Raw genomic sequence first — 20474 nt, 5'->3', positions numbered from 1 at the left:
CCACCTTGTTTTTAATTTTTTTGTAATTGTCTGTCTGTCTCACTTAAACGGATTATAGGTCATCCCTTCGCATGTTGGTCAGTTGTTGACACTTCTATTGATCTGCAGAGACTTATTATTCAACACACCACTCACACACTATTTATATGATTTTTATTTATCTCTATGCCTGTAAATTCTGTGTCTGTGTGCTCTTCTCTCACTTCACCTGACGAAGGGGCTATGCTCTGAAAGCATGTGATTTCAAATAAACCTGTTGGATTATAACCTGGTGTTGTTTGACTTCTGACTTTGTCCACCCCCGTCCAACACCAGCACCTCCACATGTAGAAATGTAAGCAAATGCAGCAGTGATCAAGTAAAGAAGAAATGAATATTTCCATTCTCCTGCAATATAAAAGGATATTATTTTAAAAATTGGTATAAGTAGCAAGCACTGAAATAGTTTCCCATTCACAATTTGTATTACCTAATGTCACCTGTTATTCAGTATTGTTTATAATACGTCCAAACTTGTGCCAGTGATGGTATTAAAACATCAAATTCTTTCTCCTCATAATTTCTCCTAAAATAAGGAGGTTCCATAACGTTTTAAAGAATAAGTGTGCTCCCAGCAGTGTCGCCCACTGTTAATGTCTTGTGTTATTTCAGCAATTGCACTCAAGTGTGCGGACAGGGAACTTGGAGACCTGCTTGCGATTGCTCTCATTAGGAGCCCAAGCAAACTTCTTCCATCCTGTAAGTCTTCAACGTCAATGTTTTTGTAGAGTTTATGCTGCTGTTGTTTCTGCTTCTCAATTAATTTTAACGTGTGCCAAACTGGGAACAAAGTATTGGGCAATGTAATCTCAACAAATAACGAAGCAAATGCTGTAAAGTAATTCTTTGTCACTTACTGTGCAAATATTTTAAAATGCAAGTTTTTGCATATGGCTATTCTCTCCAATGTGAACTGTGATTGGCAATGGTACCTTTCCAGTGTACGCATCACCTCCAACTCTCCAGTTGGGAAGCGAAATGGCAGTAAATATCTTTGGTTAAAGTAAAACAGATAACCTATTGTGTTCTTGTCAGGTGCCGTATATTTTGAGGGTGTGGTACCCTACCAACAATCCAGACATTGAGAATTCAAATTCCACCATGCTTTACTTTCAAGCGCTACATTGAACCCATTGCGCTATGATCACTATTTGATAAATGTTCACACAATTTATCCAGCTACTATAAAATCCAATAGTCCTTGTCCCCCTGTTGCATCCAGGACATTTTCCTGTAGGAAATGATCCTGGACACACTCCAAAAATTCACTACCTTTCTGATAGGTGCTTGTCTGTCTCTCTTAATCCTTTTAAAATTAAAAAAAACCCAGTAAAATACTACTCCAGCTTTGCTTCACTCTTGCTCAACTTGTGCATTTGTACAATCTAGCACTTCAGAACTGCTATTAGGGCATCTGTACATAATACGTATTATAGGTTTAGATCACTTATTGTTCTTTAGTTCCATCCATACAGTCTCCACTAAACGCTTTGCCCACAGTATATCATCTGCTTCCTCCCTCCCCACTAACATTGAAGCAACTTAGTTTCTAATCAGTAAGGCTATTCTACCTCCTGTAATTTCCCTGGGTCTCTCTTGTAAACCTTTAATAACTTGGTATATTTAGGTCCCATCCTGACCATCCTGTAGCCATGTCTCAGTAATGGCCACAAAGTCGTCCATTCATTTGTTTATACAACTCTTTTATGTGGGTGATGCACTGTAACCTGTCCCTCATCACTGATACTTTAATCACCTGCTTTAGTTCCCTCGTCAATTTAATCAATATACTTTTATAGTTTGCAGCACTCCCTGCTGTAAATGAAGTAGAATCCCTGACTGTTTCTTTACTGTGATGTTGTTTGATTTTGGAAATGCTATTGACCTTCCCTAAGCCCCCAATTTGCTACTTTAAAGTATTTGTGACCACCTTATTTAGCCTTTCCACGAGGACTTTGGTCCCAGATCCGTTCAAGTGGAGGTAGTGAATTTCTGGAGTGTGTCCAGGATCATTTCCTACAGGAAAATGCCCTGGATGCAACAGGGGGACAAGGACTATGGGATTTCATGGTCTGGATTTCAATACTGGTACCAATGCCCCATGAAATGGAACCCCTTTTTCTCACGCTACTCCTTTAGCTACACATTTACTTCCCCAGTTTTAGCTCTAACTGAATCGTGCATATTGACATAATAATCCAGAGAGTAAAACCTTTCTTTAGTTTTCTTCCTAATTCCTGACATTCTCCAAACAGGACCTCTTGCCAATTTTGTTAGTCCCAACTTGGACCACAACTGGATCCTTTCCTCCCACTCCAATACTTTCAAGCTGGTTCAAGGCAGGCAACACACCATTCAGAACACTCCATTCTGTTTACAAAGGTTTCTATCCATACTCCCCCTGTTTCTATACTATCGTGCAGTAGTCAGTTTGCCCATCCTCCCTTACAGTCCTTTTCCTCAACCACACAGAACTAGTACGTTTAAACCTGTTGGGCAAGATCCAGAGCTGAGGCTGCTCCTATACTATATTCAAGATCCATGTATTTGCCTCATTTGTAGTCACACCTCCTGTACCTGACCACTGGCCAGATTTGAAGTATCTAAGTGCGACTGTCTCCTGAAACACAGAATCCAGGTAACTCTTGTTCCTCCCTGATGTGTCACAGGTTTAAAGCTAAGACTCCAGCTCATCATACTGAGCCAGAGTTTCTTGAGCCACCAACACTTGCGACAGATGTCATGATGAACCACAATGGGGTCCACCAGTTCCCATATCCTGCAGGTTCAAGACATCACATGGCCCTGCATCTTTAAATTATTTAAATTAGTTTTGAAATTGTATATTGAACATTTGCACTGGTTGTTAGTTTAATCTAAAAACTATTTATCCAATTTGCCTACAATTTAGAATAGATGTTCAAATTAACAGTTACTTCTCAGTTGGTGAAAGTGCAGCTATTCCTGTGATGCCACATTTTTGTAACTGTTGCTGATCTGAGTCTCCTCCCCTGCTAGCTCCTTTCTCTGGACTCCCAGGTAAGCATGTAAGCCTCTGCCTCAATTTTTATTTCCTGCTCTGTCTTCCCTTCAGCTGGCTATTCTTTCCCCTTAGGCCCCAAATTCACTAAGACCTTACTTGTATAATAAAGAACATGAGTACTCACCAAAGAGAGAAAAGGAGGAACAGATTACCACCTCCTTCTTTCACCAATCTCCAGTTACATTCCAATGCAACAGACCTGTGTGCTGGACTGTTCTATATTTAGTCTGATCTTAGAGCAGGATGAAAGGCCAGTGCAGCATCGTGGACCGAAGGGCTGTACTGTGCTGTCTTGTTCTCAGTAGAACAGCACTGAAGAAGTCCTCCTTTTATGGCCCTGAATTCAAAGTATACTGATAATGCAGAAGACAATAAATGTTGCTTTTACAGTGCTGTCCACAGCCACAAGAAGATACTGTCCAGGAATTTGCCTTTCCAATGACACTGAACTTTATTTTTGCAAATAATTTATTCTTAAGGCAAAACTAAAACTACTTCTGTGCTTGGTTTTGACTTTTTTTTTTAATTACAGGAGAAAGGAAATACTCCTCTTCATGTAGCAAGCAAAGGAGGACAAATTTTACAGGCTGAGTTGTTAGCAGTATACGGTGCTGATCCTGGTGCCCCTGATGCCAATGGCAAGACGCCATGTGACAATGCAAGGTTAGAATCTGAAAAAGCCACAGAGATACCTTTTTTAGTCCTTTTTACTATCAAGAAAAATACAAGTATTGATGCAGCAATGGTCAAATTAACACTTTGAAATAATTGTGCAAAAGCAGAATATTTTCCTTGCTAATTTACTATGGTCTTGACTACTTGATCTTTTGTTGTGAAATATATTGGATTAAAAGAGACTGTAGGTTCACAGTTCCTTGAAAGTGGAGGCGCCTAGTAGATAGGTTAGCAAAGAATTTATTTAGTATGCTTTCCTTTATTGGTCAGAGAATTGAGTGTAGGAATTGGGAGGTCATGTTGCGGCCCCACAGGACATTAGTTAAGCCACTTTTGGAACACTGTGTGCAAATCTGGTCTCCTTCCTAACAGAAGGATGTTGTGAAATTTGAAAGGGTTCAGAAAAGATTTACAAGGATGTTGCCAGGGTTGGAGGGCTTAAGCTAAAGGGAAAGGCTGAATTGGCTGGGGCTGTTTTCCCTGGAGCATTGGAGGCTGAGGGGTGACCTGATAGAGGTTTATACAATCATAAGGGGCATGGATAGGATAATTAGATCCTGGGGTGGGGGAGTCCAGAACTAGAGGGCATAGGTTTAAGGTGAGAGCGGATAGATTTAAAAGGGACCTGAGGGGCAACTTTTTCACCCAGAGGGTGGTCCGTGTATGGAATGAGCTGCCAGGGGAAGTGGTGGAGGCTGGTACAGTTACAAGATTTTAACAAGCATCTGGGTAGGTATATGAATAGGAAGGGTTTAGAGGGATATGGGCCAAGTGCTGGTAAATGGGACAAGATTAATTCAGGTTTTCTGGTCGGCATAGATGAGTTGTTTCCATGCTCTACATGTCTATGACTCTTTAAAAACTAACTTCGTTCAATTTAAAGTGTGCGGTAATAGTTGTAATACAAGTGACATAAACTTAAGATGTTTCTAAGCCAAATTTCCTCTTTTTCTTCCCAGTCTTTCAATCTTTTTAACGCACTGCAAATCTGTTCACTTTGGTTACTTTGTAAAGTGTTTTTGGTATTTTGCAAATGTTTCAAAGGTGGATCTGTTTATTATAATAAGAGGAGGAGACTTTTCTTTTTGCAAAAAGAATCTGTTTTTTCTCAGTCAAGTATATATTTAATTCCCTTTTGAAAACTGCTATAAAGCTATTTACACCTTATGTTTAGAGAATGATTTTTATATCAAGATAACTTGCTGTGGGGAAAAATGTCTCCTCATCTCCCCTTTTTACAAATTAATTTAGATCTATATCCTATAGTTACTGATCCTCCTGAGTGCAAAACGTTTCTCCCTATTTAATGTAACGAAACCCCTCAAGCTTGAACACCTCTATTAAATCGTTAATTAAGTAACTTGGGGTTCTGTTTGGACAATGCAAGCAATGCAAGAATGAAATCTGAATCATGATTTTGGTGATTATAAAGAAGGTTTGAGAGTGCCATTGCTGCTCTTGTAGTAATCCCCCGAGCTCATACTTGGGTTACTAAAGTTGTACAATGTTTCTTCCACTTTTATCTTTAAGTTCACATCTTGCATAGTGATCAAAGTCTTGATTGTTTTTTTTCCCATAATGTTATCCTGGCATTAAAATATTATCTTTGATTTGCAGACAAGCAGGGCACCATGAACTAGCAGACCGTTTAGTAGAGATTCAGTATGAACTCACTGACAGACTAACCTTCTTCCTTTGTGGAAGAAAACCAGGTGGGTACGAAAGAAGAGAGCTGGGGATGGCAATGTTGCTTCTTAATGTTTTATTGAGCTGTTCAGTACTAAACAGTATTTTGCTTATGGATGCATCTTGATGCACCAGCAGTTACAACATACTGAACTCCTATTTGTGAATCAAGTACTGTGGACGGTGTCAAATGGAACCTGTATGTTTCCCCAAAGGAGAACAGTGTACAGTTATGGGCCAACTCTTACAGTAAACATTTCTCCCTCATTTTTGTAGAATTGCTTCAGTGTCAGAGAGCATTAAGCCTGACTTCATAATTCAGTTCTTTTGCCGCACTTTGTTAGAGAATGGAGAACAACAGTACTATTTTCCAGCTTGGCCTGCATCTCGTTTGAGAAGAAAATAAATGTGGGCACGAATTGCATGGGATCATAAATCTGTCTATGGTTGCAAATGAATGAGAGGTGAATATAATATTAAAAATTACAGGTAGGAGGAGACCATAGGACCTGTCAAGCTTGCACTGCTATGCAGTATGATTATGGCTGACCATGCGTGTCAATCCTACTTTCATGCCTACTGCCCATACTGCTTAACTCAGAGATCAAAAATCTGTGAATCTAAGTCTTAGCTGATGGCACATACATTCCACTAAAGGGAATAGAATTCCTATGGTCCACAATTCTTTCGGTGAAGGAACTTCTTATTTTGGTCCTAAATGAATTGGCTTGTAATCCTGAAACTCTGACCCCTGGTTATGATTGATCTGCCCTGGGAAGCAATATTTAAGTATTAATTCTTAAACCCCCTCATTATTTTGAATGTTTCGAAGTGATCATCTTTCATTCTTCCAAACTTCAAAAAATATACTGAATTTCCTCGTGTGACAAGTCTCATACCAGGAACTAATTGAGTGATCCCTCGCTACTGTTTCCAATGCAAATGTATCTTTTTTTATATATGGAGACAAAGATTGCATACAGTATTCCAGGTGTGGTCATACCAAAGCCCAGTACAATTATAGCAGGCTTATTTATTTTTGTACTCCAATCTCTTTTTTTTATTATAAAAGCCAACATTCCATTTTCTTTTTTAATTGGTTGCTGTACCTGCATGCTACCTTTTTGTATTCCATGTGCAAGTACATGCAAATCTCAACATCAACAACATTTACAGGGTTCACGCCTTTTTAAAAGATATTCTGCTTTCTAGTTGGATAAAAGTGAATAACTTCACAGTTCTCCCCATTATAATCTGTCTGCCTCCTTTTTAGCCACTTAAACTGTCAGTTATCTTCTGCAGCCTTTGTCTTTCCTATCAACTTACAGTTCCACCTGACTTTTAAACTTTAGTGAATTTAGATAAATTGTTTTCCAACTTTGTCTGAGTAATTAATTGTTACAGCGCCATGGTCTTTGTGTACTAGTCACTGCCTACAGAAATTAAAACTGCCAATTTGATGCACCTGTCCATTAACCAGTTCATTATTCATGCTAATATATCACCCCAATTTCATATGCCCCTTTTCTCTGGTATTTCAGTAAATGCCTTTTTAGAAATCTAGGTGCATTACATCTACTAGTTCCCCGATACCTACCCTACTAGTTACATCCTGACAATCACCAGTAAGTTTATCAAACAACTGATTTTTGTAAAACCATGTTGACGTATATTCCAATCATGTTTATATCTTTCTAAATGCATTGTTAACACTTCCTTGATGGATTCCAGCACTTCCCTGTGGTTGTTGCCAGGCTAACTAGACTGTAGTTCCTGTTCACACTTCCTTGAAACATATTATAAGTGCCATTGTGCTAAAGACTAGTACAGTACTTGGAAAAGAATTAATCACATGACTTCAAAATTCAATACTGAGGTAACTGAATTAGCTTCACACCTTTCACGAAGGATAGGCTTTCTTTTTTAATTTCTGTGGTGAAAAGCAGTTACAGAATAAATGTTTATGAATGGAAAATCCTTGCCTATTATTTTTGTGCAATGCAGCATCCTTCCTTCCTAGGCGAACCCAGAACATTTGTACAATTTTTAAAAATTCATCTGAACAATCTCCATTTATACAGTTTTGTCAACATGCTTTAGGGATATCAGCCATTGAGAGTCTTGATTCCATTAATTTGTGATGTTTTCTTTGTATTTGAATATTTGTGTGTATGTATTTTTCATGTTCATTCTTTGACGAATGTATCGATATTTGCATACACAAAACAGGTCGTTTCTAACTGTTACTTGACCATGAGGCACGGAAATTCTTCATGGTTTCAAATTTCCGGCGTAGTTGTAGCTCTGGGAGTAGCTTGACTTATGCTTACAAGTATAATAATTTTATTTAAGGTTTCTTGTTTGCTTGTTGCATGCTATGTCTAATGATGTCTGCTGAGTAAAGATGTTGATTACTTTGTTTCTTTATACATGCCCAGGAAGGACACAATTCTAGTTGTGTAAACACCAATATGAAATGACACAACCCTTTTATTATAATTTGCACTTAAGACTGCCACAAAACAATATCCTTCCTGAATTTGTTCCATGTGGTATTGTCACTCTTCGTTACTTTTTATTCATCTTCAAAGCAGTGTTTTCCTTGAATGTTTGTAATGCAAAACATTGACTATATGCCAATTCTTGTCAATATCCAATGATGTACATTTCGAGGTTCAATTTAAATGTTTCCTCGAAGTGTTTATATTATGGTCTATGGGGCAACTTGCCTTCCTCATTACTATTCATGATCTAGAATTGATAATGATGCGCATCCCCAATCCAGACTTGTGTATGGTCTCGTAAGATTGACATCTGAGTTATTTGTTTTTAGTGATTTCGCTTTTCTGCCTTCTGTGCTTTGTTTAAAATGTACCATGATTTAACTATCTCCTTCCATTCCAGATCACAAGAATGGGCAGCACTTCATAATTCCACAAATGGCTGATAGGTGAGGCAGAGAGATTTTTGTTTTTTATGGCAGTGCAGTCAGAATTTATTCTTTACTAGTTTTGAGAGCAATTAGGGATGAATAAATATGCATGTCAGTATCGCCCACCTCAAAAATGCATTTAAAAAATGTGCATGTTTTGCACACCTGCAGTTCACTACTAACAAGTCTTTTTGGTGTGTCTAAAAGACTCTTAATACTAGCAAGCCTGTGTAAGTATTGGGGATTGTCAGGATTTCAACTGGCTATGGAATTGTGTAATACCTTGCAATGAAAGTGAAGTTATGAAATCGCTATGTATAGGTTGTATGTTTGCTCACCTGAGCTGGTGGATTTATTCTCAGACGTTTTGCACCATGCTAGGTAACATCAGTGAGCCTCTGAAAGCTAAAATCACAATCGCTACATATAATTTTAAGTATCTGGCATTTATAAGTGCATTGACCATTGGTTCCTGTATTCATTTTTGATCTTGCCTGGCTGTAATTACAGCCTTTTGATGCCACTTGCAGTTCCTCTAGACGATATTGTTTCTATACTTGTCCTGTTACTTCATCTACACTCCCTTCCCCATTCGAATTATAGAATTTACCCTTCCGTTATTTAGTGAGTCCTGCCTGATTTACAATCCTTCTCTGTTGTTCATTACTAGTCCTCCTGACTTTTTTTTCGGTTTCTGTACTTTGCTTATACTGGAAGATTTTTCGTCTGAAATATCAACTGCTTCCATCCGCATAGATGCTGTCTCCCTATTGAGTGATTCTAGCATTTTCAATTTTTGTTTCAGATATCCACTAGTAGCTTTGCTTTTGTGATTCCATCTGTCCCAGTAGAAGTGCTACAGGACCACTGATTGACAGAACATGTAATCACACCTTGACAAGTTGATTCTTGTTTTAGTCATAAATGTGATTAGAATTTATGGTGGCAGTATAAAGTTAAAGATAAATTAATTACTTCAAAGTGGAAACTGAATTACACCTCCGTTCCCTGATCCAAATATTCTTAGGCCTCTGATATTCAGATTGTTATTTAACTGCAATTTTAACAAAATCCAAATATTGCAGATGCTGGAATTCTGATATTAAAAAATGGAAAGTGCTGCTAAATGCTTAGTAGACTGATATCTCTGGATAGAGGAACTCACTTAATCTCGCACTATGATGGTCTGTCTTTCATCAGAACTGAAAGATGTTGGGAGTTTTCTTTTTATTTCAGGATGTACAGAGCCAGGGAAAAGAAAACCAAGGAATCAGCAGGGAAGTTCAATGATAATCAAGGACAGGATTGATTTAAGTAACACAAAAAACCCCAAAATCAATCAATAGGAGATCTAATTAATCAAAATGAATTGCTGATGAGTGAAACATGGAGCATCCAACAAAATGAGAATTGATTCACTGAGTTACAGAAGAACAATTAATGTGTGAAATTTACTGTTGGGAAAATGCCTAGTAGACATGTAGATTTCTGTATATCGAATTGGAAGACCTCATTTGTGAGTTTAACTCCTTTGCATAGAAAGGGAAGGAGACAGAGCAGGAAACAATATGCTAGTTAGCCTAACATCTGTTCTAGGGAAACATTAGAAGCTGTTGTTACAAAAATGACAGCAGGGCACTTGATTAAGTTCAAAATAATCAGGCAAAGTCAAGGTTTTGTGAAAGGGCAATCATATTTGAATGTATATTGAAATCCTTGGATGTCACACATGCTGTGGATTAAGGGAACTGGTGGAGGTACTGTATTGGATTTCCAGAACGCATTTGATGAGGTGGAACATCAAATGTTATGTAGTGTTGGGGTTAGCATATTGGCATAGATAGAAGATTGGCTAACAAAATTGAGAATAGAATAAATGGGTCTTTTCTTTCAGGTTGGTAAGCTGTAATAAGTTGTATGCCACAGAGTAGGATCTTAACTGCTTACAATTTACACAAATGACTTGGCTGACAGGATGAAAGGTATGGTTGCCAAATTTACTGCGAACTCAGTGATAGGTAGGAAAGTAAGTTGAGAAAGAGAAATAAGCCTACAAAAATGTAGATGGATTAGGTAAGTGGCAAATGAGTATAATGTGGGCAGGAAGAATAAAAAGAAACATTATCTAAATGGTAAGAAATTGCAAAAATGAAATGCAGAGGAATCTGTATACCTCTTGTGTAAAAGATTAGTATACAGATAGAGGTAAATAATTAGGAAAGCTAATAAAATGTTTTCATTTATTGCAAGGACAGTTGAATACAAAGGTGGGGAGGCTGTGGTAAAGTTATACAGGGCACTGGTGAGGCTGAATTTGGAGTACTATGCACAATATTGTCATATTTAAGGCAAGCTGTAAATGTAGTGGAAGCATTTCAGAGAAGGCTTACTAGGCTAATACCTGAAATGGAGGTGTTATCTTATGAGAAAGGTTGGTCTGGTATCTGCTAGAGTTTAAAAAATAAAAGTGACTTGATTGAAACATAAGATCCTGAAAGGCCTTGACAGTACAGATTTGCAGAGAATGTTTCTTATGGAAGAATCTAGAACTAGGGGTCATGTTTAAAAATCAGAAGTCGTCAATTTAAAACAGATGAGGAATTTCTTCTCTGAGGGTTGTGTCTTTGGAACACGCTTCCTGAAAACATGGTGGAAGCAGACTGCTTGAATATTTTTAAGCAGAGTTAGATTCCTGTTAAGCAAAGTAGTGAAAGATTGTCAGGTGTGTGGCTTTGAGATGACAATTAGGTCAACGGTAAGTGGTGTACACCTCTGTTTATATGTGCTCCTAGATGTGCATAAAGCTTTGGATTTTGTTTGGTTGAGAATTATCCTTTGGGAACTTGTACTTAGTAAAAACTGCAATTGTGATGCATTTTCGCCCTACTGATACTGTGGGAATTAAAATCTTGATGGCTGGGCTTCATTGTTTAAAATTGTCAATATAGTGCTTGTTTGAGTTGTACTTTACGATATTTTCCATGACTTTAATGCTTTGGTGGAGGCTGGTACAATTACAACATTTAAGAGGCATTTGGATGGGTATATGAATAGGAAGGGTTTGGAGGGATATGGGCCGGGTGCTGGCAGATGGGACTAGATTGGGTTGGGATATCTGGTCGGCATGGACAGGTTGGACCGAAGGGTCTGTTTCCATGCTGTACATCTCTGACTCTGACTTTGTACCTACCTCTGTAAACAGAGTTAGTTTTGTTCTTTCACTGAATTAAATAATATACCATTGTGTGCCACCTGCTGGATATTTTAGTTTGTACATCTCAATTACAAAACTGAAGTAGAAACTGTCAAATTCAATAGCTGTGGATGATTGGTTGTTTTCATTCCAACTTTCTTCCTCTTCCAAAGGCAATGATTCCTTACTGAGGCTATTCACATCTTGGTATCTGAACAAATTGCCACTTGTCAGTCATGTCCTCACTTTGTTTACATATTTACTGTCCTGTGAGTGTAATTGAGTTTGTTTTGTTTTTCATATTCTGCTTCTCCAAAGTGGGAAGTAATAGTTACAATGAGATGCTTTCCCACTATGTATTAACTTTTGTTAAAAAACTAACTTCTCGCCACAAAATAAATTATTTCTTGGTACGACAGCATCACTGTATTTGGGCACAACTCATAGTTTGACTTAGTTGCTTACCCTTTGAATAAATAGATTGACTGCATTTGCTGTTGTCCTCAACTGAGCATGAGTGTAAATCTCAGCCTTATCAGAAATGTCAGGCACCCTTGTGTTAACAATACCTCTGTTGTCAGTCTTAAGTTCAATAGATACACTTATATACTTTACTGCTAAGTCCAGGGCATTGATTGGATAAGTTAGTTTAGCACAGCTGAAGACCCACTTACTGACACAATTGAGTGGAGTCTGAAGATCTCTACCTTTTTTGAATGTTTCACAATAAGTGTACACCAAGTAAAGACTTGCTTTTGTTTATTCCTTCACCAGTTGGCTACTTGGAGTAAAATATTGACCCTTAATTTTTTGTTTCCTTTACTCTTCATAGAAGATCAGCATCACAGATGAAACCATTTGTTGCCCCAACCCTAACTGCTCTTGAGCCATTTTAGAGGCAGTTCGAAGGCAACAGTATACAAGGAAAATACTGCAGATGCTGGAAATTGAAACCAATGCAAGAGAACCTCAGCAGGTCCGATTGCTTTTAATGACAGAGAAAAAAAAAAGTTATATTTAGAGTCTGATTATGGCTCAGCAAAAGTCATATCAGACACGAAATGTTAACTTTTTCTCTTTCCACAGAAGTGGCCAGACCTGCTGAGGTTCTCTGGCATGTTCTGTGTTTGAGTTGACCATATTACTGTGGGTCTGGAGTCACATGTCGGCAAGGCAAAATAAGGACAGCAATTTCCTTCCATAAAGGACATCAGTGATTAAGATGGACTTTTACAACAATTGATATTTGTTTTATGATCGCCATTACTGAGATTATTTTGCAGTTCCAATATTATATTATAATGGAATTTAGGTTCCTAGATCCTGGGCCTCTGGTTCAGAGGTACAGCCATTACTGGTTCAGAGATACAACCATTTTACCACTATCTTTCTCTGAATTTGTTACTTGATGCTAAAATTATAAGCACTCATTGGCAGCCTTATGCCACCTCACAAATATGGTTACTCTTTGTGTGTGCACTATGATTTCCAGCAGACAATTCAAATATGAAGTATGTTGTAGCAAAATCAATTTTGTCCCCTTCCATCAGGGATGCAGATTAATTTTCCAATGAGGAAATCATCTAGATAATGATAGAAATGAGAATGTTAAATTATTGTTCCACCTGCTCTTGATCTTGTAGTGTTTTGGTAATTACCAACCTAACTATGATTAACTATTTGAAACCCAGTCCATGAATCTAAATTAAGACACCATGATTTGTACAGACTAATATTGTACCAGAACTTGCATTTTCAGTGCTTTTATTCAAACGTACCTTTTAATTAGAAGAAATATCTGTAGTTTATTGGGTAAAGTCAGCTGTCATGCCCCAGAATATCTGTCCCATTGCCTTCGGATTAATGTACACTGATATATTATAGAAAAGTGATTGAGAGAAATCTGCTGGACAAAGTAGAGAAGCCACCCTGACAAAAAAAATCAATTATGAACATTTTCTTTGAATACATTCTCAGGTTTTGTACAGTTTTCTTTTTATGGACAAGCTTTCCTACTTGAATGGTATCATCCAAAGTTTTGTACTCTCTACCACTTCTGGTGAGATGATTGAAAGATTTCACATTGTCACCAGCTAGCTGAAAAGGCAACTTTAATAAGAACTGCTATGAAGTATTATATTCTTACTTTTATGTATGTGTAAATACTCAGTTATGTTCTTTTTTCTTCTCTCCAGAATTCTACTAGGATGCAGTATCACAATTATCAGCAATTCTCTAGTCTGTTGTCAAATGACCACTTTTAATATCTGTTCAAAGTGTCAATGTTAATGAGATATTTAGCATTTGAAATCACCACAAACACAATATTGAGTGTGTGCTCACTCATTGTCCAATAGTTACCAGCTGTGAGTGGTGTTCTGACTGATTTTTTTTCTTTCCACTCTTGCACGTAAGGCTTTAAGGTCAACTACAACATACAACCCTAGTTGCAATCTGATAGTTTATCATATATTTCTGATTAAAGGTTAACACCTTTAGTTATTATTGCATAATTTTTCCACATAACTGTACTTAGCAGCTGAATAATGATGCCAAAAAACATTTTATGGTGAATTGGAACCAGAAAATCTGGAGGAGTTATTCTAAATCAATTATCGTGTCATTTTGATTACATGGGCTTGATGATTTAGCCATGTTATTAAGTACTTGTAACATGTTGTAATCAATAAATATCTATGCACTTCTTTCTTGGTTGCAACCCTTGGGATAAAAGGCATCTGTAAGTAATACATAATAAAATAGCAACTTTTAAGGCCTAATCATTGAAGATCAGTGTATTCACAGTCAAATGCTTGTTCGTTTTTTTTTCTTTTAAAACTGAAATGTTGTCATATTACAGGTACTTTCTCCTGCAATCTGTTATTACTGACACTGTCCTGGATGCTTTAAGTAACTTTGGGGAATGTAGACAATACCTATTAGGCAAAACAAAATCACAGCTTCAAATAACCATCCAATCTGTGCCAATATTAGGTTTTCTAACTAAGCAATAAAGGGAAGTGTTGCATCCTTAATATTGTTGAACTTGAAGGAAGACTATTTATCATTTTCAGTAAGACACTGGAATCATACTGGATTAGAATTCAAAAATGTAGCACTATAGCAGAATTTGAGTACTAGAAGAGAAGATGAAGGATCTGACCTGAGATGTTAGTAGTCAATATGACCAGACCAAAGTTCTGAATTTTTACAGAGAATTATCTGGGAGTATCACCTTACTTTTCTGTAATGCCTGTTTCATAGCTTGAGATGGCTTCACAACTTAATTAAAACTTATTGCCTGCACTGGTTTAGAAATGAATATCTCAAAACCGTTAGAAAAAAACTGCCCAGTGTTATTGGTACATCATTAATTATGGTGTTTTTTAAATCTTCAGCAGTTTAGATTTGTCAGAACTAGCAAAAGCAGCAAAGAAGAAATTGCAGTCTGTAAGTTATTTTTTTTCTTGGTATGATAAATGACTAACACATTAGAGCTTTAACTTTAATTTGAGCCTTCAAGCAATTATACTAAAATATCTAGTAGACGCTTGGCACAATTTGCCTTCCTATGCACATTACTTGCTAAAACTGTGCATTTTCTTTATAATGCACTTGCAGTTCTCCAACCCAAATGTAACTTTTGAATAGCTGTATAAAATGTTTTACTTTGCACAACCAGAGCTAGATTAATATTTTTGTAGTTACAAACTCGGTGACTTATGCAATTTTGTTACTTATTCTGGTTTGGCCTGCTTAGTTTGCCTTTACTACACATGGTACCACAGGGATGATAATTAGAACATGCGTGATTGCCCATTTATCTTGTGCACAGTATGCATACCTAAATAGAAAGGATTTCAACTTCTTCTGGACCACTTTCAAACAAAGAAATGTGGAATAGTGTTTTTTTTTTTAAAAAAATTCACAATTCATCTTCTCGCACATTTTTTCCAAAGAATATTCTAGCACTTACCATTGTAGAAGAACTGACTTGTACTCCAAAGCCAGCGAATTTGGCTTCACCAGTAGGACGCAGGATTTGTTGATGTCACCTTTTTTAACATTTGTCTTTGGGTGTTGAATACAATCTCTCTAAAGAGGGTCACTCAGTCACCTGGAATGTTCTCCTACACTGCACTACTATGCAGTGATAGTTTCACCATTTGGACATTCTTAATAGGTCTCGCTCTTAATCTGTCTCGCTATCCAAAAAAGATAATAAGTTTACATGAAATTAGTTTGCACTGAGCCATTAATATGCTTATCCCAAGACAGTTTTACAAACCTTAAAACCAGCTTTGTTGTTTAATATGTAATTTGGGCCCTCTTTGATTTGTGGTACAGCAATAGATACAATTGCAGCTGAGGACTGAGGATTTTCTATATCTGCAGCCCTATATTTGAGTCCTGATTTAGGATGGTCTGACTAGACACCAGTCACACCAAAATGCTTAATCATTTCTGCCATTTAGCATTTCTCTTAGCACTTGACCATCCCAACATGTATTGTGTTTTGGCAGCAAGACTACCATTGCTACTGCTCTTACAATATAAGTTCATAAGTTTGTGAGAAGACTTGTAGCTCGGGTGCTCATTGTTGTGGTTCTGTTCGCCGAGCTGGGAATTTGTGTTGCAGACGTTTCGTCCCCTGTCTAGGTGACATCCTCAGTGCTTGGGAGACTCCTGTGAAGCGCTTCTGTGATCTTTCCTCCGCCATTTGTAGTGGTTTGAATCTGCTGCTTCCGGTTGTCAGTTCCAGCTGTCCGTTGCAGTGGTCAATATATTGGGTCCAGGTCGATGTGCTTATTGATTGAATCTGTGGATGAGTGCCGTGCCTCTAGGAATTCCCTGGCTGTTCTCTGTTTGGCTTGTCCTATAATAGGAGGAGAAAGTGAGGTCTGCAGATGCTGGAGATCAAAGTTGAAACTTTATTGCTGGAACAGCACAGCAGGTCAGGTAGCATCCAGGGAACAGGAGATTCGACGTTTCGGGCACAGGCCCTTCTTCAGGAATGATTCCTGAAGAAGGGCCTGTGCCCGAAACGTCGAATCTCCTGTTCCCTGGATGCTGCCTAACCTGCTGTGCTGTTCCAGCAATAAAGTTTCAACCTTGTCCTATAATAATAGTGTTGTCCCAGTCAAATTCATATTGCTTGTCATCTGCGTGTGTGGCTACTAAGGATAGCTGGTCGTGTCGTTTCGTTTCGTGGCTAGTTGGTGTTCATGGATGCGGATCGTTAGCTGTCTTCCTGTTTGTCCTATGTAGTGTTTTGTGCAGTCCTTGCATGGGATTTTGTACACTACATTGGTTTTGCTCATGCTGGGTGTCGGGTCCTTCGTTCTGGTGAGTTGTCTGAGAGTGGCTGTTGGTTTGTGTGCTGTTATGAGTCCTAGTGGTCGCAGTAGTCTTGCTGTCAGTTCGGAAATGCCCTTGATGTATAGTAGTGCGTCTAGTCCTTTGGGTTGCGGCATGTCCTCGCTCCGTTGTCTTTCCCTTAGGCATCTGTTGATGAAATTGTGCGGGTATCCGTTTTTGGCGAATACATTGTATAGGTGTTCTTCCTCTTTTTGCAGTTCTGGTGTACTGCAGTGTGTTGTGGCCCTTTTTGAATAGTGTCTTGATGCAACTTCTTTTGTGTGTGCTGGGGTGGTTGTTTTCGTAGTTCAGGACTTGGTCTGTGTGTGTGGCTTTCCTGTATACCTTTGTGGTGAATTCTCAGTTAGTTAGGTGTTCTCTGTACCATCACGTCTAGGAATGGGAGTTGGTTGTCCTTTTTCTTCCTCTCTAGTGAATCTGATTCCTGTGAGTGTGGCGTTGATGATCCGGTGTGTATTCTCTATTTCTGTGTTTTTAATGATTACAAAGATGTCATCCACATATCTGACCCAGAGTTTGGGTTGAATTTGCGGTAAGACTGTTTGTTCTAATCTTTGCGTTACCGCTTCTGCTAGGAGTCCAGAGATGGGTGAGCCCATGGGTGTGCCGTTGATTTGTTCATATATTTGGTTGTTGAATGTGAAGTGTGTTGTGAGGCACAGGTCCAGTAGTTTGAGTATGCCATCTTTGTTGATAGGTTCAACGTCCTGTTGTCTGTTCTGTATGTCCAGCAGGTTGGCTATTGTTTCTCTGGCTAGGGTTTTGTCAATAGAGGTGAACAGTGCCGTTACGTCGAATGAGACCATGGTTTCTTCCTTGTCTATGTGTATATTTCTGATGATGTCCAAGAATTCCTGTGTTGATTGTATAGTGTCAATAAGCACATCGACCTGGACCCAATATACCGACCACTGCAATGGACAGCTGGAACTGACAACCAGAAGCAGCAGATTCAAACCACTACAAATGGCGGAGGAAAGATCACAGAAGCGCTTCACAGGAGTCTCCAAGCACTGAGGATGTCACCTAGACAGGGGACGAAACGTCTGCAACACAAATTCCCAGCTCGGCGAACAGAACCACAATAAGTTCATAAGATTTAGAGGCAGAATTAGGCCAGTCAGCTCATTTAGTCTGCCTTGCCACTCAATCGTGGCTGATGTTTCTCAACCCCATTCTCCAGCATTCTACTGTATTCATTGATCCCGTTACTAATCAAGAACCTGTCTATCTCTGTCTTTAAATACTCCCAATGACTTGGCCTCCACAACCCTCTGCAGCAATGAGTTCCACAGAATCACCATCCTCTGGTTGAAGAAAATTATCTTCAGGTTATGAGTCTATGAAACAATTACCCCTCACTTGGATTGGGCTCAAAAAGGAAACTAGAGGGAGAGAAATACATGAAGGTTCTTTGGCAAGACTGGAATCTTCCTGTTCACAATTTTATTTTTTGATATTCGTTTTCAGGGATTGACGAGCCTTGAAAATGAACTTGGCACTAGTCTTTGGAATCTTTTAATGCAATGAGCAGTTTTTTCATTTAGTTTGTAGTTCCTTTTCATACTTGATATTTTCAAACTGACTCTCCATCATTCCAAATACTTTCAAAGCACAGCAAATGGGTTATGTAGTTGAATCTCAATCACATTTTCTAGAGTAGTAATATGTTCTTCCTGATTCTATTTCTAGTTAAGTAATCACTTATTTGAGGAACTAGCTATGGATGTATATGATGAAGTGGATCGAAGGGAGACTGATGCAGGTGAGAATTCAGCTGTGAAGTGTCAACCAAAGTTGTAATATTTAGTAAACTTGCTCTCTGTTCGGAAAAAGTAATTCTGCTCTGAGTAATCCATTTGAAACTGCTGCCTTTTTTTCTTTAGCCTCTTTATTTTAAGGTTCATAAGTTTTTCTGATAGCATATGGTACCGAAATTTTGGGGAAACTGCCAGTAGCATTTACACTGGAGCATAAGCCTCTCAAACTAGAACCTCCTCCAATTTTTAATAAACTCTTACTCTAAGAACTTGAATTGTATTCCTGGATGATGTGTTTGCTCATTTTAATTTTAACAGGGCTTGATAGTTTAGGAAGCTAGGTTTGATTAAGGGTTACTGGTAGATCACATTTCTTTGTAGAAATAAATGAAACATATTTTCATTTTCTTTTTTCCCCACTGATCGTCTATATTGTACATAACCTCTCTCAAATATATCAAAACGGTTTTCATTTAATGAATTTATTTTGAAATTAGGTGCTTTTGGCTATCTAAGCAATTGCAACTATAGTTTTATATGATAATGTGATAACTCTCAATACGTTGAATGAGAGTTTGCTGATGGAAGGAAGAGTGTCCAGCCAGAAACTAGGGAGGGGTGTATGAATAAAAGAAAATGTCTCTGTCTCTAATTTGTTCGGTCACAATAAGTCATTAATGTACAGGAAGTGGGTGGGGCAGGAGGTAAGGCTAGAACGTTGATGGTGTAACATGAATTGGCATGGCTGTCGGACGACAAGGGGCATCTCTCCCTTTTTGAGCTTGGTGAACATATGTATAGAAAAGCGAGGTCTGCGTGGATGTTTGTGTGCGGATACTCCCAGGACAATCTGGCATCAGGCATGGTTGCAACAATGAAGCTGGATGATTTGCAACAATTTGGAAGAACTGAATATAGCCATTATTGTTACCTGTTGTAACCTTACTGGTCACCTCGAGTTTATGTAGTTTTCTACTGTGCTTTTGAGTTAACTTATTTTTTAATGTACAGTTTGGCTGACAACTCAAAACCACAGCACCCTGGTAACTGAAACAACAGTCATTCCCTTCCTTCCTGTGAATCCAGAGTACTCGTCAACAAGGAATCAGGCAAGTTTTCAGTAAATGCTGTCTTCCTGCAAGCACAATAGATATTTTGAATTCCGCCTGTTCGGACATATTATTGATGCACCTCTGGAGAAGTGGGGCTTGAACCCAGGCCTTCTGGTCCAGAGGTAGAGATATTACCACTGCATCGCAACAGCACTGCTGCAAGCTCTGTAATTTTGCAAAAATGAATAAATTATTGTATAATCCAGTTGGTATCTGTATACTTTATCCAGTTATTGCTGTATCTGCAGTGTATTAGTGACATTTTCTGTTTAAAGTTCAGTATTAATTATTTGTATAGTCTCTAATCTGAGGGTTTTTGTTTGCACCAGATTTTTAATTTGTTGTCTTGAGGTAGCCTGGAAGTTAACAATGAAATTCAGTTCAAGGATAATCACAGAAGTATTCTTTCAGTTAATAATATCTATGGTGCAAAGTGATGCATACTTTCAGACTTTTATCTGTATTTTACTCTTTAAATTGCAGGGAAGACAGAAGCTGGCACGGTTTAACGCTCATGAGTTTGCCACTTTAGTCATTGATATTTTAAGTGATGCCAAACGAAGACAACTGGGGAATCCAGTCACTAGTCCCAAAGGTGTGTGTTTCTTTTTAAATAATAAATATCAGTTTTTTAAAAAAAATTAACTAAGAATAA

At 38.1% G+C, this 20474-nt stretch overlaps 1 protein-coding gene across 9 annotated transcripts in view; it reads left to right on the top strand.

Moving 5' to 3' along the window:
• The window catches only part of git2a (G protein-coupled receptor kinase interacting ArfGAP 2a), a 90043-nt gene that overhangs the window by 31979 nt on the left and 37590 nt on the right, over positions 1–20474 (top strand). For 7 of the 9 annotated variants that reach the window (XM_087999948.1, XM_087999947.1, XM_043715513.2 and 4 more), the window contains exons 5-12: positions 652–738; positions 3615–3745; positions 5375–5469; positions 8348–8393; positions 14967–15018; positions 18640–18712; positions 19719–19816; positions 20303–20414. In XM_087999948.1, the coding sequence (XP_087856074.1) occupies positions 652–738; positions 3615–3745; positions 5375–5469; positions 8348–8393; positions 14967–15018; positions 18640–18712; positions 19719–19816; positions 20303–20414 (694 nt within the window). The remainder of the gene's footprint in view (positions 1–651; positions 739–3614; positions 3746–5374; positions 5470–8347; positions 8394–14966; positions 15019–18639; positions 18713–19718; positions 19817–20302; positions 20415–20474) is intronic. The other 2 variants (XM_043715516.2, XM_087999945.1) reach the window with 1 other exon arrangement.

The sequence above is a fragment of the Chiloscyllium plagiosum genome, unplaced genomic scaffold (genome assembly GCF_037043375.1).
Source record: "Chiloscyllium plagiosum isolate Xiang-an unplaced genomic scaffold, Cpla_swu_hap1 HiC_scaffold_24, whole genome shotgun sequence".
NCBI classification, from domain to species: Eukaryota; Metazoa; Chordata; class Chondrichthyes; order Orectolobiformes; family Hemiscylliidae; genus Chiloscyllium; species Chiloscyllium plagiosum.
This window is presented reverse-complemented; position numbering and strand designations above follow the sequence as displayed.